Raw genomic sequence first — 27443 nt, forward strand, 5'->3', positions numbered from 1 at the left:
AGTGGCTGTTGAGTGTTTTGAGAAAAACGCGGTGCCTGATTTTGCATGCCAGAACATACTGTATTTCAGGCCAAAGTGTCATATTTACCTTAGTTAAGTTATACTGTTCATTTGTTGATGATTATAATGTTATGGCTGTTTGACCGGTGTTAAAAGATGTACTCCTGTTGCATTTGTGGAACATCTGTTCAGTCAGTAAATGCCTATGTTGTGCTGTCCAGCAGGCTGAGCCAGATATGTCCAGTGGTCCTGAGGTCCTGCAGTTGAGTGGTCCTCAGCTGAATCCTTGACATTATTACTGTTCTAGGTAAGATATACAACTCTAGAAAAAGTAAATGATGATTACATTGTGAATAAATAAATACATTTTTAAAACTTTTTCTTTTTTCAAGTGTTAGGACATTGAGCTTGGCCCATTTAAAAGCTACCAAGTTCACCTTAGCCTTGTCCTGGTGTTGGTAGATCCATGAGCCTTCACGTGGATCTATTTCTGTATTCTGTCTGCTCATTTTCTGGTGAGTAATTCCATACAAACACAAATTCATACACACTTCCAGTAAATGTTGACTTAAATGTTGTACACAGAACTGCAATGCACAGTATTCCCGCCTTGAACAGGCTGTGTAAAAAAGGGTTTAACATTAACACTAGTTAGTTGTGTGGATCGCATTAACCTCGGCGGATCGGGTGGATTGAGCTCAAAAAATGAACATTTTGATCAATAACGGATGAATGGATGGAATTTTAAAATGAGGAACATAGTAATTATATTCTCTAAAATTTTGTACATTATGTTTTGTTGACATGCAAATTATATAGGCACTGGGAGTTTATTTGAAAACTAGATTTTATTTGGTTACCTGTTCATCTGACTACTTGTTAGGTTATATTGTGGGGATGACATTGGTGCTTTTAATAAAATACTTACACAATGAGATTTTTGATAAATAGTCATCAGTACTGACTAAGTGTGTAAAGGAAAATTATAAAATAGTCTGGTAAGTTCAGAAAATGATATCACTTAATGCAGCCAGAGACAAAAGACAATACTATAATATCCATATATTTCCCAGTCCTAAGCCGACACTACTGGTTTTTATTTTAAGTATTTTGGTGCTGTGAAATACTGTATACCGTTATTGTCAAAAATTCTAAAAATATTGTGATATAAATTTTAATAAATATTTCTCATCACAACTTTAGTTTCAATGAAACAACTTTTGATCATATAATAATTGTTATCTCTGCTCTCTCCCTGATGCTGGTGTTAGGTTAATTGCTGCAACTCAGTCCATCCAACCTGGCGAAACTCTTGGTCCACATACAGTAACATTTGCTGCGCCCTTGCTGCTCCCTTGCATCAACAGCTAGTGGACAGGACAGAAGGAGGCAGCACCTTGGAAACATCTTGACTAATAAACTTTTATTATACACTTTTATTGCAATGGACTTTTCAAAACCTTGGACTTCCATCTCCCTATGGACTAGGTATACCTATAGTGTTATATAACCAAAGGTCTTTAGGTTTTTACCAAAACAGGCTAAGATACTGTTAATAAAATACTTTTTTAACATGAAAGGTATGTTAAATATACAAGAAATCTATATAAAATTACCTGTAAAAAAACAAAAATTAACAGTAGATTGTTGCAATTTTAAACCCCCTACCGAGGTTTTCAACAGTTTTTGGACATTTTTTGAAAGAGAAATCAAATGTTTTTATGTGTGGTATATCATTTTATCACATCAAATATGAATTAATATACACGTTTTTTATGTAAAATTATGTAATAAAAACCAATTAATAACAGTATCTTTCTGCAATTTTAAGCCTTATTATTTGTATTATAACAATGTTAGACCTTATTTATAGGTAATTTCATTGTTTTTATATGGGTAAATGGTCTTTATTAAACATTAAAAAGCCCCGAAAATACGGAAAATCTCATGTAAAATTAAAGCTATAAACTGTATTTCAATTACGGAAAATTACTGTATTTTTATGAGATCCATTATTTTCCAGTATTTTTCTGGTGCCCCAGCTGCTGGAATATTACAGTTTTTTTAAAGGTTTTTTTTTTTTTTTTTTTTTTTAACAGTGCATCAGCGATAGCTTCTAGTGTCTCAGTGAGCTAGCACGCACGATACCACGACTCTGGACACAGAACAGCTAATTGGAACGCAGCCATTATTAATCAAACATTTACTGAGGTCAGTCGCATATCTCACTTCCCCATGTGAGACGAACACCTTCACCACAAGTGAGTGGCCAAATAAACAGCAGGTGGTTTTTAAGAATGAGCAGAGATAAGAAATTGAAAAATAAAAATGAAAGTGAGAAATACTGAAACACTTGCATGTGCTGTATACATACTGTATATGTAGCTCAATGTTAAACAAAGACCCTTTCACTTACATACACATACACTGCTGCCACTGCAATGTCATGAAGTTGCATTTACACGGTGCAGAGGGCTTTTAATTTGAAATGATGGTTTAAGTGAAGATACATGGTGACAGCTGGCTGAGGTGAGAGGGGGAGAGAGAGAAAGAGTAAAGAGAAGAGAGAAAGGTAGATTTAACTACCAATCCTCAAGTTAGATAGATTTTTATAACATACTGATATTCACACTAACCACCGGCATATTACACATGTCAGACTGGTCATATTGGTCATACTTGGACAAATCCCTGTGGGCTGCCACATCAGTGGACCACTGACCCTGTTGTATCAGTCTTTCTACCAGCCCTCTCTGTGTGCCTGTCATTCAGGGTACACATGAGAGTGTGCAGTGTGCTTGATCCAGGACTGGGCTCACTTCACCAGCATGGGTGTAGTGGTTCCACAGTGCACTGGAACGATGCTCCATCAGGAAATAAAATATTCAGTTAATAACCTGGTTGAAATTCAAAATTTTTTTTAAGAGTGTGAAGAACCAGTCATCACTAAAACATATGTCATGTGACAGAGCCAATAGAGACAAATGTATTTGGTCAGAGTTGTCATAATAACAATTAAGGTGCATTGATTAGTTGACAATGAGATTCCACCTTAAAAGTTGCCGGTAGCTGCTGTTAGCCTCTGAGCTGCTCAGTGAAAATAATGCTTCATTAGTGAAGATGAAGAGACAGAAATCCTCCTTTCATTCATCATTCACGCTCTGTCAGTTTCTTTATCTGTGATGCTTTTACACAGAATCTAAGTCAGAATATTAAACTTGACTACAGCGCTGCTTGTCAACATCATCAAACTTCATAAAGTCATTCTGACATTAGATCATGTGGTCAGTTACCCCCACCACCACTTCCCCCACCCCCTTCCCATACTGAGGTCTTATTTTAAAGCATTTTATTACCTTATTTATTCAATGTTTCCTTCACTTTAGAAAATATAATTTTATTTTATGTCTTCCATTTTTAAGTCTGTTGTGACCTGTGACAGATTTCTTTGCAGCAGTGTTTTCAATGTTTCGTTATCATGATAGTTTGTAGGTGTAGTTTATACAGAAGCCTAGACTATATGCAATGAAGTATAAGGAGATATCTGAACACCTTACCTACTGAGAGAAGAAAAGAGAAGGTGCACAGTTGATGAAAATATTGCCACTTCATGCACCATGTCATATCATGAAAATACATGCTTTGTTCAGTGTAAAATACCATAAAATCCTCTGTTTTTTCAGCTGCCAAGGATGAAAATGTATTGGCAGTGTGCTGCGTGAGCTTTGACAAGTTTGGCCATCTAGAAGAGATGTGTGGTGATTATCTGGATAGAGCCACTCTGTCTGTCTCGCTGCCCCAATAAAGCCATGATGCCAGAATATTCGCCTTTGGCTCCCGGGTCTGAAATTGCCACTAAAACTGACTTTTGTAACTGCTGCTGCACAGTAGTGACATTAGACAACTTGTAGCACACAGTCTGTATATTATTTCAACCATCCTTAAAAAGAAGCAGCCTGGGCTTTTCACAATTTCAAATAAGACAGAGACTACAATAATGTTGGTGTGGATGGTGGTGGCATGTGTTTGTGTTTCTTGGTGTCTGTGGGAGTGTGTGCCTGTGAAATGGGCACGCATACAAGCGAACGAGACATCTCGAGATATGTAATATGACATAATGTCTCCCCTGCTCGAACCCCCAGCTGCTCGCCCACATGCCACAGATCCTGCACCATGTCTAAACAGATGCTCTATCAATAATGCTTGCTCCAGTGCCACACACCTCCCTGGTGGCCAAATTGGGAAGAGGAGAGTGGATGAGCGCGCGAGAGAGAGAGGAAATGAGTGAATGAGTCAGTGTTTGGAGGGAGGACAAGAGGGAAGGAGAATGGGCAAGAACCCAGAAGCTAGAGTGACTACTGGGAGATGGATTGGCCACGCCAGGAGAAGCCAAAGGACCAGTGAACCTGGGGATGAAGTGTTCTCCTTGTCCCATCTGCTACGAAGAAGGGTGGGAGGAGAAAACTCTATGCCATTTGGGGTTCTCTTGTTCAAGTCATCTGATGTTGTTACCCTGACTTATTGTGAACAGACACATAGATGAAGAGGAGAAACACGAGTTAACAGAGAGAAAGAAAAAGAGTCTGTCAGTAATCCACATACTGCGTCCTTTCCTGTGTTTTAGCCTCCAGAACATCACAAGTTAGGATTCAGGCCCAGTCCTTTAATACTTGGGTACAGCTATCAGAAACAGGCTTCATTTTCTCTCTCCGCATAAACAAACAGTACAACAATGACAATGTGGTGTAAGCTGAAAGTTAAGACAGCGTGTGCTGGTCAGCAGTCTGCTGCAGCTGTTCAGATTTTCTCCAAGAAAAACAAGAAAGGTTTTTTTTTGTTGCTATGATATTTTCTCCGATATTACACGGCCTGTTTTTATATTGAAAAAAGGAGACTGAAGCTTTGAAAGACTGAAATCAACTTTTTATCAATAAACTGATTAATTTTTCACTTGCCAGTAGAACTATTCATGTTCATGCCCAATAATAATAAAACTGTATTTATAGGAAGTGAAGAAAGCAATGGAATCGAATTGTTTGGGTTTGGATAAGTCTCCAGAGAACGACACATGATGGAATGGTAAACAACAAAAATGAATATATTTCTTTTTACATGTGAAACAGACACAGCAGAAGTCAGTCAGAGACATAAGAACGTCTGGGTCCTGGATGAATTCTGCAGGTATGAAAAATTGCAACATCATTTTGAAAAACATTTTAACATACCCATCAGGCATCTCCATTTGTGTGTGTTTGCACACCATCACATTAGGTGTATGTATTAGTTCTTGCATGAGCAACAAAACACATCAATGCTCCTTCTGCACCACCCTGTTGTCATCATCCATCATAATCTAGCCCTGCCTTCCACTCGCTGTCAAAACTGCTCTGGACAATTCACTTAGACAGTGTCAGCTGAACTGTAATATTTTACCAGCCACCATAATGAGGACTGGCCTCCAGACTCATGGTAACAAACACATGGCTCCCTGCTCACGCCCTGGTTGTTGTATCCACGACTTTGCCACAGTCATTCCAATTTTCCTGTTGCTGGAGGCAATACTACGATCCTAGTATGGTCAGCCTTTGCCAGCTGGGAACCCGACCTGTCAGCCCCTGTAATGTTGTCCTTTGTCTGAGCTCTAACATTATCTCCACTGTTACTGTGAGTGTTCCTCAGGAGAGAATAATCCTTCATCTCTGTTGGCTTTTATCAGATACGTACACCAAGTTGCTTGCATTGCAGTGGGTCAGCACTGCAATGCAAGCAACTTGCTTTTGGGCTGCAACTAATGTTTACGTTCCATCTTTGTTTAACCAATTAATCACATATTTAATAACACTAAGTATTCCATTCACAATGATATAAAACCTCACCATCAACCTTCACCTTGACTCGAGTCATGCTTAACATCCCAAATATATCTAAACCCTGAATAACATTATAATTTATACCAGCTGTATCTGCCCTGGTAGATAAGTAAGTTCTTCTGTAAGTGTGTGTGTGTGTGTGTGTGTGTTTGTCAGCAAATCTGTGTCCTCGGTAAGTGCCACCATCAACAACATTACCTTGGAGGACAAAGGAGGGCACAGAGACACACTGAGACACACACGTCAAGACAGTAACAGAAAATAGATGGAGTAGCAACACACTATTTTAATTATCCTCATGTCTAACCTGCCCTCCAATTACAAACAGGGATGTATAATAATCCATCTATTGGTGCATGAAAGACAGGACAATAACACAGAAACTGAACATGAGCAGGATAAGAAGTGGTTTGAAAAATGAGCTCAGAGCGGCTCAACACTGAGGTTCAGCTAAAATAATAAAATAAATGGAATATCTCTGCTCTGATTCAATGAGTCACACAATCATTTTATTACTGTTTACTTGCATTTTTGGTGCAGGCTACGATATATTTGGGAGACAGTGTTGATCACCATCAGAAGCTTCAAGATTGAAGACATGATTACATTTATGATAGCACAGTGAAACATTAAGACACTGCAGTGTATGCTGTACTCCGCTGAGAGAGGCATAATGAATATACTCTGGCTAATTTATGCTGGCTAATTTGTCTACATTTGGAAAATCTTTTTAGGATTGATTTTCTCCACAAATACAAACTCAGCTCAACATTAAGTAAACAGGAGCGCAGAGCTTTGCTTTTAGATTTCAATGTTCTGCAACAGTTGTCTTTCCTCAGTGTCCTTTCAGAAAGACTTTCTGTGTGAGAATCAACAGGCTGCACTACTTTCACCTGAGCCAGGTGAGTCTGTGCTTTATTACAAGCGACGGCCAAATCAAAAAATATGAACAAATGCACATGCTAAAACTGACATGGAACACACACACACACACACACACACACACACACACACACACACACACACACACAAAGCTCTGTACCTCCATCCTCACACTCTTTTCTTCCTGGCTTTGTTTGTCATGTTCATGTGTCCACTTAAATACAATCTCAATGACAGGCCTTTTTTGTGTGGAGGCAGCTCAGGATGACCCCGGGACTCTGAATATATTCTGTTCTGTTGGTCTGACACTTGTTATACTGCGCTCACAAATGGGCTCAGTATCTGCACTGATACTGACCTTATTAAGCGTATCGGTGACTGCTTCACATTCAATACAGTTTCTCTGTCAATGTCATCAGAAAATTTAGGGTTTCCACTATCAGCTACATTCATTCAGTCACGACAGGCTGCCAGCTCAGGTTGTAGTATCACAACAATCCCTGGCCTCACGCCTGATAACAGAAAAATGAGTCCACACAGTGAAGTTAATTCGGGAGACTGAGGAGTCTAGTGTCGGAGCTGTACCTAGTGATAACAAGTCTAACATCTCTGCTCACAACCTGCTTCCTTTCCTTCTTTAACTCTGACTGAAGGTGTGATCCACCACAAACACTGAGTGAATATATTTAATAATCGTCTCTGTTTAACTGCTCCCTCTTTGCATTGATATGCAAGGTCACACACGCACACGGACCCTCATGTGAATAAAAAGAAACACAGTAAATGTTTGGGACAGAAGAAGACAGCGTAGGACTTAGTGGTCATTCTCCATCCCTGCAGGCAGTAAAGCAGGCTGCATGGCAGCCCTGTCTCCCCAGACGAGTTAATAAGATGGAGCAGTCCCCAGGGGCAACAGCCGGCGAGCATTATCACTTTGAAGGCAGCCAGAAAAACTGAGACATACTAGGAAAGAACTCCCAAAAAGAAGCCATTAATTACCCCCTCTCACTGGCCACTGCTGCAGAAAAAGTTAATTTGACAATTTGGAAGACAGGGATTGTTTCGAAATAAGGGATTTTCCCTCCCACTTGGTTCGACGAATCTTCTGCAATTATTTTTTCGTGCTACTCTATTCATACATACTCCTCAATTTGCATTTTTTTTCACTCTGCCTCCCTTCTCTCGTTCTCACACATGTATGACGAAGCAATGTTCTCGACTGTGAAACCACAAGGAGGTGTGGAGCCGCGCAGCACATATCTGCACATGTGAACTGCCCAAAGCCCACTTCTTCAGACGTGGCGTGATGAATAAATCATGCAGCACAAAACCAAGGGGAGAGAAGTTCCTCTCCTGAGGGCCCACATTCACTTAGTGCAGCTCGACTCAAAACACAAGTATCTCCCTGCCATCTAAATGAGCCACACATGGCTGTGCTAAAGCAAATAAGAGCAAACTGTCACCTCACTGAAGAAACATTGATCATTACACAATTTGTTCCCTTTTATTACAGCCATTGTAATTAAAAATAATTGAGTAGTGGGGTGGGCAGGTGGTCCTGTCAACAATTTTTTTCACCAATTAGCACTACAATAATATTGCCCTGGATATTGCAGAGGATATTATTAGCATTTTGATGGAACACAAGTGCCTGCATGCCTGCACGCCAGAGAACTGCTCTCAAGTGGAATCTTTTCACTGAGATCCACCGGGGAAGAGTCACTTCTGGTTTGACAAAAACAGGCTGAGACACACGGAGATGAGGTGGTGCATGTAGTGTTCTGTGGAGCCATGTTTAAAATCCACCTCCAGAACAGAATCACATTATTTTCAAATGATCACATACACTTTGGATCCACATCAGATATTTTAACAGAGACTGAATCTGTGATCAAGTCCTCGCTCAGTTGGTCACAACATTTCAACATTCACCAAGAATCAAATCGTGATGAAGCTGTGAACCAAAAACAAAACCAAAAAAATACTGAACATAAATAAATTTGGTCCACACAGATATGACAAATGTATTTTAACATCAAGGCTAAGACCTGTGTGTTCTCATCTAGCCAGCTCGTCTGTTGTCAGAGGCCTAACAAATTGGTTCTCCAACCACTTGGGAGCATGTGTGCAGCATGTGATGGTTTACCCTGCACAGAAAAATCACAATCAAATTTGAAGCATTGAATTTCTGTGATACATCTTACCAATTTTCTCCAAAGCATCCAAGCTAGATCTGAGTGTCTGTCTGTGACAAGGATTATCTTACAAACTCCAGAGGGGAGAAAATTGACAATTGTTCTGAGTTTAAATGACTTTTTTCTGTCTGGATATGTAAAGTGGAAGCAGGTTTTGTGGTGACGAAACTAGAACTAGTTTTCAAATGTTATCGATTCCATGAATTGACCAAGAGAATTCATTTTTTTTCACACAACTGAAGCACTTCCCTGTCTCACCAGCAGGCTGACAGTCACAGTCTCACACTGAAATACATTCACTCAACACTGGTGTAACGACTTCATCCTAGTTGGGCTTTGTAAATTTGATACAGAATTTCTACCACAACATGTGTTATATCATGGACATAAAGAACCTAAAGGACACAAAAGTCACAAAAAGATGGTTATAGACAAATGGTCGACTTGACAACAGTTTCCAATGTTTCTGCAGGTATGGAAATTTACAGGCAAAGTTGCCTGATTGGACTTTGAATGCACACACACAGTATGCCACACACAGTGTTTGCACATATCTGCACAGATGATTACTGCATTCTCCTGATTTGCCTTTTGTGTGATTATTAAAACTATGATTTGGCAAAAATACTTCACCTAACATCCATGGCAATGTGGCATTTCAGGATTGCAATGAAAAGACTGTGTGTGTGTGAGGGAGAGGGATAGAGGGAGATGGGGAGAGAAATGGAGCAGTGGAGTGTCAGAGACAAAGACAGAGAGACAGACATAGAGAGGGAGACTGAGACAGAGAGATCAGAGAGCTGGGGACAGAAGAACAGGCAACGATAAATGAATTCCCAAGAGAAAAGGAGGGACACGGAGAAATTACAGAACAAAAGGAGAAGACAGAAATGACATTTCTTAAGGGACTGCTGTGTGGCATTTGTAGAGGGAAAAATGAAATGTGAGGACCAGAGAGAGATGGAAGGCGGGAGAGGGCATGGGGAGAATGGAATGAGTAAGAGCAAGAAACAAAAGAGAAAGTGTGTGAAAGGTAAGACTAATTTATGAGAAATGAGGCAGGCTGCTGCTGTCTGATGGATCGGGTGGGGGTGGGACAGGGTGTTGCAGCTTGGTGGACAGAGGAGAACCTGTGATATGGATCCTTTGAGGCGGTATTCAAAAAAAAAAAAGAGAAAAAGAAAAGAAAAGTGAACTCTCCAGAAATAGGGGATGAATATAAAACAAAAAAACATCACTTCTCTTTGCAGGAGAATCTCCCTGGCAGGTAGGCAGAGCAGAGAGAGAGCTAAAGGTGAGAAAGAGACGGCGTAGGAAACAAAGAGAGGAAAGCACAAAGAAAGAAATGTGTGAAGTGACAGAGGCGAGAAAGAGTAAGCGAGGAAAAGATGACGGAGATAAAGCGAGATGAGAGAAAGCTGCCTTTGATGCAACTGCTCCTCCACTGTGGCAGTTTGGAAGAAAGGGTGAACATGTGGTTGTGTGTGTGTGTGTGTGTGTGTGTGTGTGTGTGTGCACGTGTGCAACCCTCTGAGTGTATGCAAGTATCTGCTATAATAAAGTTCACATAAGCGTGAAAGGTGGGACTGGTGATAAGGCAGCTGCTCATTTGTAGTAAGGAGTTGGTTACACAAACACAGAGAAGCCTCTGAACGTGTAGAGAAACACTTGGGGCCTACAAAATATTCAAGGCTCTCCTCGAGACAGAATCCCCTCCCAAAGCTTGCTGACAGAGGAGCAATGTGAACCTCCTCTTTCAAACAGCGCACCGTCTTTATTCGCCCCAGTCTTACAGCATCCTCGTACTGTATCAAAGCCAGAACACACGCTGCCGTGTGAAGTGCCATCAATGTACACGGCGACGCACACCTTCTCCTCCTCATAATGTTCTCCTCATGTCTCTTGTTCTATCTCTCTCACCCCCTCTCTCACACACACACACACACACACACACACAAACACACACACACAAACACAAACACACACACACAAACACAAACACATACACACACACACACACAGAACTGTGAGAGAACAGAGAGGAGCTGGCGGCAGCGATGAAAGACGGTGATGAAGGTGCGGCAGTAAAACACACTGTAGATGTCATCTATCTACTGATGGACAGAGCACATCAGAAACACACTCTTTTAAGTTCACTCTCTTTGAGCCCAATATAGATGTGGGCCAAAAACACAGTGTGTGACCACGTGCTTCGTACATACACAAACTGACACATATCATCAAACACATAGGAACCCATATCTCTCCAAACACACTGTCGATTCCACGGAGGCTGAACCCAAGGCAACTGGACACCATGCTTATTAATCATAGACCTCACATGTATTCCTTTGTAACGTCAGGAACTGCTGATGTGCTGCCATGTCACAGGTCCATTACAGCTGTTAGCTAGGTAAAGGCCTAATGATGTCAGATGCTGTACCTGACCCCTTTAATTCCACAAACTCAGATTCATTGCAGATCATTGTGCATTAGCATTAGCATTAGCAGCACTGTGCCTGTGTGCATCCACTGAGGAGAGCTGAGTGCTTGTTTGTGTGTGGTGGTCAAAGTCATATAAACAGGGTTTGTTGTCTGTGGCAGTCTACAATGGGGCAAGGCACATAATACAGAACATGAAGCCTCTAGGCAGCCACCCATTTTATATGGCATTGTATTACACACACACACACACACACACACACACACACACACACACACAGTGAGTCTGTGTGTAAATAAATACACACAGCACACCTACACAGAAGCGCACAGTTAAACACACAAAGACTGAGTTGGAACCTGTCAAGTGCGAACAAACTGATGACAAGACGGCGACAGATGGATTCACTGAGGAGAGACGAGCTACGCATTCAACTCAATTAGCAACGTGCTGCTGCATGACGCCGATGGGATATGGAATCTTACCATGACTGGCAACCTGTCAATCGAGCAACAGAGCCGCAAAACAAGCATCATGCACGACGCAATGAATTAAATTTAATAAACCAATAAATAAATTAATTTATGAATAAATGGTATAAACCCATGGAAGCAGCTCTGCATCAAAAAACAGGGCATAATGTGACCAGGGAGCCTAAATATCCCCAGGCGCACACACAAAGAAGAAAACTGGCAGCGGGGAAAGAAGAGGAGGAGGAGGAGGAGGAGGAGGAGGAGGAGGAGGAGGAGGAGGAGGCAGTGGGGAGAGACAGAGAGGAGAGAAGAGAAAGAACAATGGCTGCTTTCCTCTTCCCCTCTTGCTCACACAAGGTACCTGTGTGAACATTCACAGGCTCTGTTCATACATTATCCTGCCACGGTACCTAATGAGCCAGGCATCTCCACCCTGACACTTACGCTTGGCTAGGCAACCCTTATTACAGTGTTGAGGCGCGTGCACGCACACACACACAGACACACACACACACAGACACACACACAGACACACACACACACACACACACACACACACACACACTGAACTGACCACGAGTCGACACAGCAGCTGTGTGACTGGGGAGCATAACAACATCTCCCTCTGGTTGAGATGTAAAGGAGCTCGCCATATTCAAATGCATCTTTATTGTCTGTCAGAAGAAATCCTGGTGTAATGGTTTACGTGTGTTTGTGTGTCAGTTTCACACACGTCAAGTTCTTGGTTCTTACAAATACATGAAGCAGCGTGAAGGCTGCTGGCGAATATGGGGACAGACACCATGTGCCCCTTCTGAGCCGTTGGTTATTACCGATGCTTCATTGTTCATGACGGCAGACAAAATTGCTCTTTTTGCAGCTTTTTACGACTGTGTATTAAAAAAAAATGCACAAAAGCAAGTCTATCTTGTCTGGCAACATACCAGCCAGTGCCAGGATGTACCCTGCAGTGCTATGATTGTTTTGGCTGCTTCTATATAAAAAGCCCTTCAGTTTCAAAAGAGCCTTCTAAAACTGTTTAAGTGGTAAAGCAGCAGGAATGTGGGAGGCCAATCAGCTGAGAGCACGAGCAACATGGTAAAAGTTAGTCAAATAAACATCAGACGTCCCGACAGCATGGCAGTGTGGATGAAGGGCATGTTGGTTGAACACATGAGATACTCAGTTTGACCCTGAAAGCCCAAAGAATAAGAACAAAAAGAAAATGTAAGAAAGAAACCAGAGATCGTTCTTCTTTCCCTTTAATCTAAGATTAGATGCCTGGACTGGAGGTGATGTAATCTAATTCAGCTCGCAATCTTTCTGTGAGAAGTGATTGCTGTGGCTCAGCAGCTGATTGTGATTTTCAGCAGTGGGGGTTGCTGTATTCTGACCATCATTACACTTAAGAGGAACAAAAAAAAAAAAAAAAAAACTACCTTCAAAGCAGTTGCACTGAGCACTTGATCGTCAGTCTTCTGTTGTCCTCTTTTATTGGAACTTGATATCTTATACTGAAATTAAAGTGAAAAAAAAGTGAGGAGTGGGAGGCTGTCGCATTAAAATACAAAGATGAATTGTTCAACAAAAAAAGGCCGACTGTGTTTTCATAAAAAGGAACCACAGAAAGAATTGTGTTGTTTCAGTGGTTTTAAAGATGATCTGTGTATGTGAGTTAATCTCTAAAGTACATAAATCAGAGACTATCCATCATTAGACTGCTGAGGAATAATATGTCAGAACTCTGTACGTCAGCATCAGGAACACGACAAACACTGTTCCAGGTTAGAGAGCTGGTAAAAAAGTACATGTACAGTAAATGTATGTAGAAACTTTTACAAACTGCATCTACAAAACCGACAGAAAACATTAAAAAAAAATCTTTTAAAATAATTTAGTGTTCAAAAGAGGCCATCTGTGAGGAGTACAGATGTTCCTGCAGTACGTCTCGGGCCGTGATGGCTATCACAAACACACCCATGAGATCAGCATGTTTTTAAAAAATGTTACATAGACAAGAAGCGACATATTTTACTAACACTGCGCAGCAGATACTTCGCTAATTCCCTCATGTGCTGCGCTCAGCTGTAAGACGCCTGGGTAGGCACCAATCAGGCTGTAAATACAGGGGACAATGCAGAGAAAGCTCCCACTTCCCTGGTCTGTCTCTGTTACAGTCTCATGCACATCAGATGCAGCAACAACGTTCCTGCGGTCATGTGAATATCCAGCTTTTTGTAATGTCTTCACTTTGACAAGTTGTAAAAGCTACACATCATCCAGATTAAAGTAGTTTTGTCTGTGTTGTCCTGTGTATCTCTCACAAGCAGTGTGTGTGTGTGTGGGTGGGTGGGTGTGTGTGTGTGTGTGTGTCTTCTATTTGTGTGAGTGGATGCAAACTCAGTATTCCAGGTTACAGTGGCTGCAATCTCACAGGAGGTTTAACCTTGGTAAATCCACTATTAGGTGTTCAGAGAGTGATGATGTGAGCAACAGATCCTTCCCGATGGTTTCACTTTCTATGAGCATCCAGCAGGTCACAAATAGAGAAGCTACGAGGGTATTACAAGGTCAAAGGTTGGCTAACTCTCAATATGATGACAATTCCAAGCTGGCATTTTCATTTCCTGAAGAGACTGATTCCCCTGTGGCAGCTGAGGCCAAAGGCATTTGCTTATTTTTGTTCAAATAAGTTTGCTGTTAAGACAGAGAATTCATACTGCAAACACACAGTGTGGACATTCACATACACCGGAGGAAAATTCTGATAAATATGGCTTTCCAATGCAGAAAATCACACCGTGACTTTCTTACACAAATGCGCCTTTCCGCACATTTTTTTGTCCCTTTAATTTTGTCCTTCAAATGTCTTCAGAGGTGCGGCCGTGCAGCCGGCCAGCGGGAGTGGCTGATGTTTTTAATGGCACATGGTTTGTCTCCTGGTGGCGAGATAAACATGGGGAAGAGATTAAAACCCCAGGCTTTCTTCCACAATCTCCTGCCTTCATCCTCCTTCCCCTTGCAGTGGTCATGCAGGGCCAGCACAGCAGACGCTAATTCAAAACCAAACCCATCCGGCTCGTGGTGCATACTAGAGCCTGAAAACACACCAGTACAGAAGCCTTGATGGGGGGGTCAGATGACAGACAGGTGACGAGGAGAGGCTTCTGCACCGTTTAATCACCAACCTGTCAAGTATGTCTCACCGGGCTCATGGCAGCAGAACGTGTGCAGCTACTACTGTAATGCTGACGTGGATTTGAGCCCGTTGGGTCGCTGGTGTCAGGACGTGGGGCACAACAAACACCCTGAAAAGGGGGAAGCAAGGGTCAAAGGCCAGGCTCCATGACATCCTTGTGAGGGTCAGGTTGGCCACAAAGCCAGCTCACCCAGGAGCTGATGAGCTGGAGCAGTTATTAAGAGTGGCTAAACACATCATTTCCTTTGTCAGTGTGATTAGGCCAAGGCGAGGGGCCCTCAGGTGGAGGTAGACCCAGAGTGTATGATTAGCTCTGCCATTTAAATGACATTCACACTAATCGCTAATATCAGGTCTGTCACGGTGAGAGAATACAATGAGGAATCTGTCAGCTCATGTTGGAAGGGCTGGAGCAATGCAGGGAAAAGAGCAGGAATATCTGATTCCACTTGATGTGAAATCCTGTGTCAATCAGTTAAGTTAGGCACAGCAGCTGATTGTTTTACTCTGCATCAGTGCTGCTGTACAGTAGTCACTGAGCAGCGAGGAGCTGCCATCTGTAAACACTACAACCCCCATGGAACCAACAGGAATCTGCTTGTTTAAAAAGGAATTTACATTAATCACTGAAGAAGACCTGGCCCTTGTAAAGAAAAAGACGCTGTATTTAAAGTCTGTTCAAATAGGTTTTATTCTCTTGTAAAACACCTCCAGACATTTGCTTGCACAACTATTTGGATGAGAATTTGAGGAATTGGTTAACTTTTCTTCTCCTGCTGGAAATTCACGTCTGAAGTCAGGCCATCGTTAAAACTGAAATGACCCTGCTCTCTCTGTGCCTGAACAAAAGAAGGCATTATCAAACCTCAGTCTCAGCAGTGCGAGATCCATTTGGTAAACAGCCTGTGTCCTACAGTAGTAATCAGAGGGTATTTTTGAGGGATTTGCAGGCTGGCCAGGAGGCATCCGCTGGAGTGATCTCTAATTGCTAGAAGCAGAGGCCTAGACTGCCTGGCGCTCTTTTGAAGCCATCGGCAGCAGCTTCCAGCCAGAGAAGCCAGCAGGGGGAGGCTTCCTACTGAGCTACTCTCCTCTTTCTTTATTTCCTTCTCTTTTCTCCCTCACCATGCCTTCGTTCTACTTTTCCTGCTTTTCTCGCGCTCAGTCCACCTTCTTTCCATCCTCTTATTTTCCTTCCCATTTCTTCTCTAACTGTACTTGTTCCCTTTCCCCCACTCCCTTTCTCCCCTCCTCTCCTACTCAGTCAATGAGCCAGCAATCACTTTGCAGACAGAGATCCTCTGCTCAGTCGGCCATGTTCAATCCCCAGCACCGGTGGCTGATGAGGCATTGTGGTGACGTCAAACACCGCAGCTTTTCAGGGAGCAAGTTAACCTGTGGAGGCGCAGTGCTGCTGCCCAGGTTACAGGACTCATACTGGCAGTCTTTGTATAGAATAATGAATGTAATATGCCAAAGAGATGAAAGATAATGAGGCCAATTATTTTTTTCTTCTCACCCAATGAGGTGGGAGAGGCGAATTTATGTCAAATAGTTGGTGTATGATGGCACCTAATACCACTCAGGTCTTTGTTACTGTATGAGCTTCTGTATCCTGGGGCGAAGACGTTTGCTCTCTACAGCACAGTTTTGAGATTGTGACAAACACACACACACACACACACACACACACACACACACACACACACACACACACACACACACACACAAACTACCACAGCCACTAAATAACAATGTGATATTGTTAGACAGTGGGTCAGTGCTGCATATTTGTCAGCTTTAGCATACACAGAAAAAAAACCCCGCATCCACACACACACTGTCGCAAAGAGACACCACCAGTTTTTTGGTTGTTTGGAAGGCAGCTCGCTCAGTGTGACATTGACTCCTCAGTGCCAATTCCACACTGGGAGCTGCACTTGCTAGCTTTGCTGCCAATCCAGGTAAAGAGATTACAGACACACACAATGCAGCCTTCTGTTCGTCTGCCAAGAAGAAAACCAGCCCTTTAAGCCCATAGAAAAAAAGGCCTATACACAAATTCACACAGCATTGGCCCCGACCTCGCACAAAAACCAAGAATCCCCTTCTTCTCCAGGAACATGGCTTCTAATACGCGCCTCGCTCAGTGGCTCCGGCACAAAGCAGCCTTGTGACTGAAACAATTCAGCCTCCATTTCTTTATCCTGGTCCCTAACACTGTTGCACATTACTATTACTTGCATCATTCAAATAAAGAAGGAATTTGGCTTACAATCAGTCACACAGTCTTTAAAGCTAATGGCTGCTGTCTGGTTACAAACTATTATAAAACAATATGAAAGAAAGTTACACTCGATTTCATCATCTTTCTTAATGGTGCAATTAAATAGGTGAGAGAGGACCAGTGTATCACAAAAATAGACACAGGTGCCACCTTCAATACTGTTACTCTCAATAATAAACTACAAACTTGTTGGAAAACAAGAACTTGATGAAAACTGCAGGGCTAACACTGGTTTTTAGGGAGTACAGATTTTTGCAGAGCATGAATTAAACAATCACTGTGGTGCACAGTTTTGACCCAATTAATCAGCTACTCATAATTGTAAAAGAGTAATTTAGCATTGCGATTGCAAAGTACTAATTTGCATTGTATATACTTATCTTTTTTGGATTCGTGTGGATTAGTCATGATGCTGAGAAGCTGCTTGTGAATAATCAAATCAGAGGAGGTGTATATCTATACTACGTATTCTATCCTGGTGGAATTATGCTACAGAGATGTTGTTGATGAAGAGAGTGGCGATATGGTGGAGAGGGAGGGCTAATTAAGGTTGTGGCAAAAGCACCACTTGCTAAAAGACGTGTATCAGTAGACAAAGACTTCATCTATCATCTACTGTACTTTCTGCTTATGAATTAAACCCCGCTGCTTTGGCGGAGGACGATACATGCCACTCTTTCCTCAGTGTCTCCATCCCCTCCTCTAAGATATGCCATTTTTCTCACCTCGGCAACACTCTCCCCGGCACTACCAATTGTGTTTGACAGTAAAATCACATTTTAGATCATAGATCATATGTCAGCCTGTAGGACGGGAGTAGGTAGGGGATGACAGACTGATTCTGACTCAGGGCGATTCCAAAAGCATTTATTTCCTACCCGTATAGCTCGTCCTGTCATCCAGCGCCGGCACAGGAAGTCATGTGGAGGGTGTTGGGAAAGATGACTGGTATGTGACTGCTGTACTCATGGTTCTGTACCAGAGCGCGCGCACGCACACACACACACACACACACACACACACACACACGCACACGCTGTGGTCTGCACCTCCTGCTCTGCTGAATAAACCATCCAGAATTCAAAAAAGAAGAAATATGTGATTACAAATGTTCACATTCCTGATTTCCTCTTTCTGTCACAGAATGAGTGTCAGGTGAAGAAAAGAAGGCTGAAGGAGGCGGAGTGGTGGGGGACACTGCAGCAGAACGTGGAACAATAGGCGCCCTCTGGCATCAACCTCTGGACAGCCCGAGCTGCTCACCAAAGACACTGAACTCACCCACAATGAACTGCTGCAGTAGGAAGGGAGGCTTTAGAGAGTTCAATTTCCAACACAATTGGCCGTATTCTACTCCTTTAAATGCCAAGGAGATGGTGTGCAGTGTGCGCCTTTGTGAGGAGCTTTGCTTACAGCGAGTGTCCTCTAGCAGGAGAGACAGAGAGAAAGACGAGAGAAACGCAGGGATGGCAAAGACAGGCAGGGTGGGGAGATGGTATGGGACAGAAATAGTGCAACTGTGTAAAAGAAAAGGAAGAAAGAATAAGACTGAGTGACTGGGAGAGATAGAGTGAAAAAGAACGAGAAGGGTAGCGAATGTCTCCTCTGGCTGTCGTTTCACAGCCTCCCAGGGACCGTCTGAAGGACAATGCTGCTACTAGTGGAGTGTGACGTTTGTCCTCTATCCAATTCGCCACAGGCCCAAAGAAAACACACTTACAATCAAGTGTTGATCATGCATCTCATACACAATAAACAAACAGAATACAATGCATTATAGTAATATACCATACAGCCTCTATGTAAAAAAAGCTTAATGGGAAAAATAAAAAGGCGCTGAGATAACATTCAAATGAGGTGATATGAAGTCATAGTGTGAGCCACAGCAAGATCACCTTTAACTGCTGCGATCTGACGATAGCCAGCTCCTTCTCTGAAGGAGACATTTGACTTCCTGCTCGTCTCCATAATAAACTGTTTGTGTGTGGTCTCTTCTCTATATTCTGTTTAATTTGCTTATAGCTGAAGTATTATTTTTCTAACCTCACAAATGTTCCGGTAAATATAAAAGTGCTTCCTGACTGCAGAGACATTTGCTTCCTATCTCCTTATTTTGCCTCAGTAAAAAGTACAAGGCCCCTGTTCTTCAGTGTTAGAGTCAGAGCAGACGTAGACCAGACGTCAGTACAGTACAGCGCGTCTGTGTTGCAGGTACAAAAGAACTCCACATTATCAAGAAAAAAACAAAAAAAGATGGCATCAACTATTAGAAATGTACTGCAGTCACAGAGTGAACTGTTAATTTAGGGACTTGTAATTATGGAAGAGGCAGCATGGTTTTAGGAGAATTGCAGGTATAATGTCTGAATTGTTAAATAAAGAAAGTGTTATTTCTATTGCAGTGCTGCAGATATAAAGCAGGAATTATTTTTTCATGAATCAATCTGTAAGATAAAAATGAACACAGGTGGGGAATTGATTTGGACTGCGGGCTGCCAGATGCCCATCACCAGATCGGTGGGGAGTGGTAAAGTGGGCCCAGGCTCTGGTTTCACTGATAATATATTCAGTGTCCTTTCGTTTGTGGTCACAGGGCAGCCGAGCCATTAATATTACACAATCACACCAATGGCTCTGATGAATAATTCACAGTTTCTTATGGGTCTGTAATATACTATGCAATTCATCTGAAGTCCCGTTGTGTTTTTAAGATGAAAGCAGCAAATATCTACTGTTTCAAATTCCCATCGTGACCAAATATCTAGATGCTGGTTAGAAGAAAGGGAAACTGCAGGAAGAACTGCACCTGCCTCCTGCCTCAGTGTCACACTCAATATAAATACGTCCGTTGTCATCAGAAAAAATGCCACAGAGGCTGTTTCTCCATCATTGTCTTCATTTGAAGGGCATTTTGCTGCCCAAAGGCAAACGCCTAACACACTCCCTGAGCGCGGAGCCCATCCCCTTCCACAGAGGGCTGGCAGTGCAGCAGACAGAAGAGAGGGACAAGCCAGAAATAAGAGAGAGAGAGAGAGAGAGAAGCCTTCGTCTCAAAGTAGACCTCACACTGGGTTCTGTCACTACAGATCAAAATCCCCTCAAAGCCATAGATCACTTCCACTATAGTTCACATGTTCCACACTTAGAAACTGTTTACCAGACTCAAAGAGTTCGCCTGCACAGCATATACACATGCAGAGTACAAACACACACACACACACACACACACACACACACACACACACACACACACACACACACAGATACAGATACAGTAGAAAAAAGAAGAGGGAGAGAGTTTGCACAAAAAAAAGATACAGCTTTCAATCCAAGCCAACTGCACTTAAACATTTATGCACATTGACAGGATGAATCGCTCAGTGCAAAAAAAAAGTTTACATCTATCTGGAAAAACTGCGCTCAGTCGGCTCAGCTCGGCTCAGCTCTGCTCGGCGAGATGGTGTGATGCCAGCTCTGCCTACTAGTGAGCTGAGTGGTGTGACAAACAGAGAAGTGTCTGCTCCTTTTTCTTGTGGAAATACCTGTCAGTGCCTGTCGACTGCTCACACACACAATGATCCATGGACACAGACGCAGCCAGGGACAGTCTGTCTCCTAAAGGTTCCTTTAACACACCTATGTGAGGATTCATAGCCAATAATAGTCGTGGCACAGGGCTTGGGGTAAGTGACGGGCCTGTACATACTGGTGGGTAAGTCAGGCCTGTAAAACAGAGCGCACTCGCCTTAAATACACAACACTGCATTGTGGTGCAGGGAGGAAACCTGTCTTTGGAAAGTCCTCTGCTTGAGAGAGAAACGTCCCCTCATCTCAGATAAGGAGACGATGAGAGAGAGAGATAAAGTCAGTGCTTCTACTGGGTCTTATCTGATGCTGTTATCTGACTGCACAGCACCCACCATCTCACAATCTTTACACCCTTTAAGCACCTCTCTGAAACACTCACACCACACACACACACACACACACACATACACACACACACAAACACCATCTAATGCTCAAACATTCTAAACACCGTACCAGCTTATTGATTACTTTGACACGCTCCCATTGTTGAACAGATGGTACACCTAATATCATGTGAAATGGAACTGTTCTGTGTTATCTCATGGGGAAAGGACATAAAATGACTATTTTCTCACCTTTCAGAAAGACAGACAATGGAGAGAAAGGGAACAGAATCTGTGCACTTACCTCTATGTCTGTTAGTAGTCTTATCAAACATAAGCATGGCATCATCAACCTGGAAGACACAAGAGAAGTTCTGACATGAGCTTAATCTTTTCAGCGAGTACTTCATGTCATTTTCCCTCCTCCTTGAATCACATCTCTTCTCCTCTCTGTAATTACTCTTAGAATATATATTCTCACTGATTTCTTTCCAAGCACCTCTCTGCTACATAATCATTCTGCGGTCACAGGATTACTGTCAGGTTACCATTTTCATACCTGACTGTAGTTTTATTGCTAAATGGTTTTTACTCATTGTCTGGATTAAATGTGGCAAAGGTGTGAATGAAAATGAATAACAATGACGAGCAGATGGAGAAATGTGTGGACGATATGTTTATTTTGATGAACACTGATGTCCGGTCTTGGGCAGAGTGACGGATAGACAGATAGCACTAAGTGAGCATGAGAAGAAAAAAGATCCTTCCTCATCTCACAGCAGCAGCAGCTTCCACCATAGTATCATCCCTCATCATGTCCAATAAAGCCACACGCAGACACACAGCATTTCTCTGCTTCCTATACCCCTGAAGAAATGTTTAAAAAACAGAGTGAGGCACGTTCATTCAGCCTGTGATTCTGTCTGCGAGAGAAATAAAAAGACAGAGGAGCAGAGAGCATCAGCACACAGAAACAAAGAGGGAACATTCTGCACCATTTGCTCCCCGGTTATGGTCTCTAGGTAAGTGCGACAGTGTAGCAAGGCTTGATACTGTGCATGCACGCATCCGTCTGTGTTTTTCATGGGAGGGTGACAAAGCTTCGGGAGGAGATAGCAAGAGACAAGAATAGGGGTCTCACTCAAGCCGAACTGTCTGATTGGATAAAGAGAAGTGCCTGGCAGCCAGGCAGACTAGTGCTGGCACACTCTTCATGCCACCCTCTTGCCACACATTTGGCACACAAGACGTTGGCACAGCTTGCAGGACCCGGTTACTCATTGCACGGCTCAAAGGCCACATGCTGCACTCAGGCACTTTATGTGCACCGCCCCAAAATATTTCCAAATCGCCAAAAATATCTGGCAACAATTACCTTTATACACAGTATACCTACAGTATACGTTACGTGCTATGTGTATGTTTTGATCCATTGCAAGAGTACACAGCACTCAGCACCTGAAGTGGGCGGGGAATCACAGCCTACAGGTGGATGCTGGGGCGGAGTTAAGCACACAACCTTATTACAATGGATATACAGTGGAAATGTGTTGCAGGGAGGAGACAGAGTCCCATGTGAGAGATCAGTGTGAATAGTGTTGTCCGGTTGAACTGGAAGGAGCTGCTCCATCAACTGTCCTGAATAAACAGTGAAAGTATAGCAGGAGGACCGTGTGAAGTTAAACAGCAACAATCTGAAGGCGCAACTGAAATTAATTGTCAAGTGTGAAAATAAATTCACCAGCCCTACAACTGTGGTACTGTAGCTTGTACTTTTGCAAAACCACTAACAAAGTCATTAATTCCCCCAAACTGTTTCTTCTTGACACGGCAGAAGAAAAAAGTAGTTTGCTGTGCCTGTGAAAAATGTGCCATCTGATGACTGTATGGTGGGAAAACATATAAAAGTGGAGTACAAATAAACAGCTGCCAAGCAATGTGACCTGAAGCAACGCTTTTATAAAGACATATTTATAATGTCAGGTAACCCGACCTCTATCTCCTGCCAGGCCATCTAATGAAAATCACATTAAAGTGACAGGAAGTAGCATAACTGGAATTTGTAGTGCAGCGGCTTGTGATTTCATTGCCTGAGTATGAAGAACAGAGAGAAACTTTGGGATTGTTTTTCTTGCAGTTCAGTAACTCCACTGTCACATTCAGTACCGAGCCAGATAATTACACTGTCCTGGAGTTAATGTGAGAAAACTTTGAATCCGGCTCATAACACCAGAGACAGTTCATAATGTCTCCACGTCTGACAGTGTGAGAGCTTCACTGCAGAGCAGAGATGGAGTGGCATGTTTACCGACCGCGGTAAAGGTTTCATTTGACACGTGTGGCTGACAGCTCGTGATCACTTACACAGGAGACACAAACATACAGCACTCCAACGCTATCATCTCATATAAGTAATATTCAAACAGTCAGAGGAGTCTATGTGCAGCATGCATCAACTGCGTTCTCAGACACAGACAACTGTTATGACAACTCTCATTGATTAGTATGACAACTGTTATTGATTAATAATGTGATAATGTAAGATGATACTGTTCCCACAGGCACCTGCAAAAATATTGGACTGAACATAAAACTATGTTTGACTTCTGTGTTAATCTGTAACTAACAACGATCAATGTACAATGAATGATCTCGTGTCCACATTAAACCTGACTGCTCTGCATTATGGGAATGGCCCACAGTATCATTACCCATCAGCCACCATGAGTCCTTCATGCAACATGACATTCAAATTTCTACACTCTGTTATTGATAGCATTGCTAGTGTAAAGCCATTTGCAGCCTGATAGTGGAAAGACTGCTGCCGTGTAAAATGAGGTGAGGTCTATTAATGGAAGTGTGTTATATGAATGTGTGAACTGTGTTGTTGTGACATTATTAGTGGAGGACCATCCTGTCAGCGAGACCCATACAACAAAGAACACAGATTCACAGTAAAGCACTGATGGGCACTTTAACAAAGAATGTGCACATCATGTGAGGGTCACACTCCAGCAGGTCATACAATACAGTCTCCCCCTCTCTGTCACTCCCTCTCCCTCTCTCTCTCTCCCTCTCCCTCTCTCTCTGCCACTTGCAGAGTCTATAGAACCATCTCCCGTGCTTCAGGGCTTTTCAATGTAGTTATTCAAGCAGAACACAACTGTGTGCCTCCATCTGATAGAAGGTTAAGGACCTCTTCACTGCTCACAAAAAAGCCCACCACACAGAGGTGAAGCCAGGCTCACCTCAGGGAAGAAATCTTTCTCTGTCCTCCTCCTCCTCCTTCTTTTTCACTCTTCCTTTTCTCCTGGCTTGGTGAAAAGAAAGGTTCAAAGGATAATGGCTGTCTTATCACTATGTAAAAGGGGAATGGGAACTCCAGCGAAGTGCCTGGCCTTTTGTGACAATGAAGAAAAGAGCAAAAGTCTATTTCACTGTGGTATATGCACTGGAACAGTCCATGACCACTTAAAAAGAGAAGGCTGGTAGAAGAGAGTCGGGGGCAGAAGGCCAGGCAGCTCTTTAACTAAACCTGCAGCAAACACGTCTGAACCAAATAACCTGCTCCAAAAAAAAAAGGGCTGACAGGAGTGTATCAGCTCTGTGAATTGTTGGTTTTCCAGAAATTTAACTTTTATTCACAATTTATAAAGAAGTCATTTGATTCCTTTTTTTTTTGTTTTGATGTCATTCTGTGAATCGCAGTTTGATTCAGCAGGTATTAGTTAACATTGTACATCCATTAAACAGATGTGTGAGAGAGACTATCCTCACAAGGTGGACAAAAGACATTAAAAAATACAAGAAATCTTTTGTACTGGACACATGAATAAAATCCAACTTTTAAACGTGGTATAAAACTAACATGAGCAGCACTGACCTCACATAATGGTGTCAACAACAGGAACAGTAGTAGCAGTGGAAGTAGTAACAGTGACAGTGGTAGCAGACGTGGTGGTGGAATACCAATTTAAACTCTGTAGTAAGGCTGTGGGCGTGGGTGAGTGGGTAAGTGAACTTTTATGTTCTTTACATTCTTCGATAGATTCATGATGTTCCTGCACAGTTAAGCCAGTGTTGCTCATCTCACATAGATGTTGGCATGTTAATTTGATGCATGTGCAAAATACGTAGACGACGATCTACTATGTATGAATGAAAAGCTGTACACAGCTGTCCATGTACGCGTCCACGAGCCAGTATAACTGAGGCCTTACATGCAGCTTACAAACATTTATGTTTTACATACTGTGAGTTCGTTTTATTTCCATTAGAAGCTTAAAGGTGACCATGTTGGTTAGTGAAATGCAGTGTGTCTTAGCGTCCTGTATAGTGACCGTTGAAGATCAAAGACACAAGTTATTGCCTTTTAAGATAAAGTTGAAACGTTTCAAAAGATAACAGTTTAATTCAAAGCATTTAAAGACATGTATAACAGATGCACTGACACATCCCAGAATACAAGGTTGTTTGTGACGAAACATATGACTACATTTGACAGTAATGTAGCTGAGGGGCATATGTCACATGGCTCCAGATGAACACTCTATAGAAACACATTTGACCTCCATGTGCTGCAGGCCGCCCGCTGTCTGATTTAGTGAAACACATGAGGTTTCCAGTGCAGATAGATTCAAGTGAAACAACTGCATATGATTGGTCAAGCTTTATATCACCCTGGTCAAACACAGTGTTCCCGTCATATACCATGAGAGTAAACGCCACAGCAGGTGCAACATCTCCGTCCGTATCAATCCATATGTTTGGGCAACCTCAAAAAAATACATGATAATTCAAAAAAAGACTTAAAAAAGAGATGGCTGAATGATGAATTATGTATCAAAGGACAAAGGCATCAATAAAGGCTAATGTGCTCTGTTTTTGGACAGGAAAACAGCAGAGGTGCCAGGTGACAGGGAGAGATTTAAGAGCTCTGGAAATGAATTATGACAGCGATTTAGATAGGTGTCAAATGCACATTTACATTCAGCCCATGGCTGAAGGCTAGCAGAGGAGCTTTCCTGCAATTTGGGGGTGACACTGATATAGATCATATCTGATGCCAAAGGAATGGAGACGTGAGGCGCAGATAGTGACCTGGGACTGGCTGTGCCCACCTTTGGTTCAGGCTTTGGGTTCTGCGTTTGAGGCTTTTGTGTTTGGTGCACAGAGATTTCTTCACTTTTACCTGAGTGGAAAGGTGTGTGTGTGTGTGTGTGTGTGTGTGTGTGTGTGTGTGTGTGTGTTTATTTATCAGGAAATTTTAGTGTCTGTTTTGGTGTCGAGGATTACTATAATTGTCGTCCCCCTGCCGACACCAAGACACAGTCTGTTATTTCCATGACTTCACCATGTGATGCTTCAAAGAGCAGATCATTTAGTCAACATGTGGCTATTTCAACTTAAACAAGTCTGGCATAGATACCTCAAGTTAAAGAATGCATACATTTTTCATGCAAAATGACAACTGGACACACCGCTGTGAGGTGAAATATTCAGTTGGTGCCAGTGAAAAAAGCTTTGTCCAATTGAAATGACAACATCACAATCAACAGTTTATTCATCTAGATATTTTGTGCTGCATAACAGGAGCAAACCTATAGCATCACCTTCCACCATAGTGCTCACAGAACTAAAAATCAAGGAGCAGGATTACTCATGCAGATTAACATCTTGTTCATTTCACTGTCCAGTCAATGGACTCATTAGACTCCCTCCTTCAAAATGTGTCTTCAATATGATATAAAGGCAATAACCAGGCAGATGTGAATCGTCTGGAATTGAGCCAGCAGCTGGTGCTTGGGGAGCTGCCAAGTACGTAAATGGACGACGTATAGAAAACATGCAGTAGGAGAACTTCCATTTTTATGATTTTATTCTATTTGATAAAAAAGCCAAAATACTGTGGAATCCCACATAATTTAGAAGGGCTCTCTGCCTATAAATAATAATAATATAAAACCAACTCAGTACAGATGAATATGATTGTCTGTAGACACAACCCCAACCTCAAGAGTCACAATAAATACCGGTCGTATGAACCACTTCACTTCCTGATGTACTCTACAAAAAAATCACATCTTGAGTCGAGAGACACTGTTTAACTGGAGGATCCAGTTTTAAGCCTCCTTGTTGACAAGCAACAGTTTTCTTTAAGTGTCTCAGTCTGCAGCTGAA

General features: G+C 42.3%; 1 protein-coding gene and 1 long non-coding RNA gene across 12 annotated transcripts in view; one reads left to right on the top strand and one right to left on the bottom strand.

Annotated features, from left to right (window-relative positions):
• The window catches only part of msi2b (musashi RNA-binding protein 2b), a 220734-nt gene that overhangs the window by 74194 nt on the left and 119097 nt on the right, over window positions 1-27443 (bottom strand). For all 11 annotated transcript variants that reach the window (XM_087177123.1, XM_023418169.2, XM_087177121.1 and 8 more), the window contains one exon: window positions 21568-21616. In XM_087177123.1, coding sequence (XP_087033249.1) covers window positions 21568-21616 — 49 coding nt within the window. The remainder of the gene's footprint in view (window positions 1-21567; window positions 21617-27443) is intronic.
• LOC147818437 (uncharacterized) lies at window positions 34-1431 on the top strand. The gene is made up of 3 exons (XR_015437958.1): window positions 34-307; window positions 393-515; window positions 1272-1431. It is a non-coding gene; the product is annotated as an uncharacterized LOC147818437 (long non-coding RNA).

Source organism: Seriola lalandi, unplaced genomic scaffold (genome assembly GCF_002814215.2).
Source record: "Seriola lalandi dorsalis isolate HSWRI2012SDOR001 ecotype SW California unplaced genomic scaffold, Sedor1 jcf7180002054581, whole genome shotgun sequence".
NCBI lineage: Eukaryota > Metazoa > Chordata > Actinopteri > Carangiformes > Carangidae > Seriola > Seriola lalandi.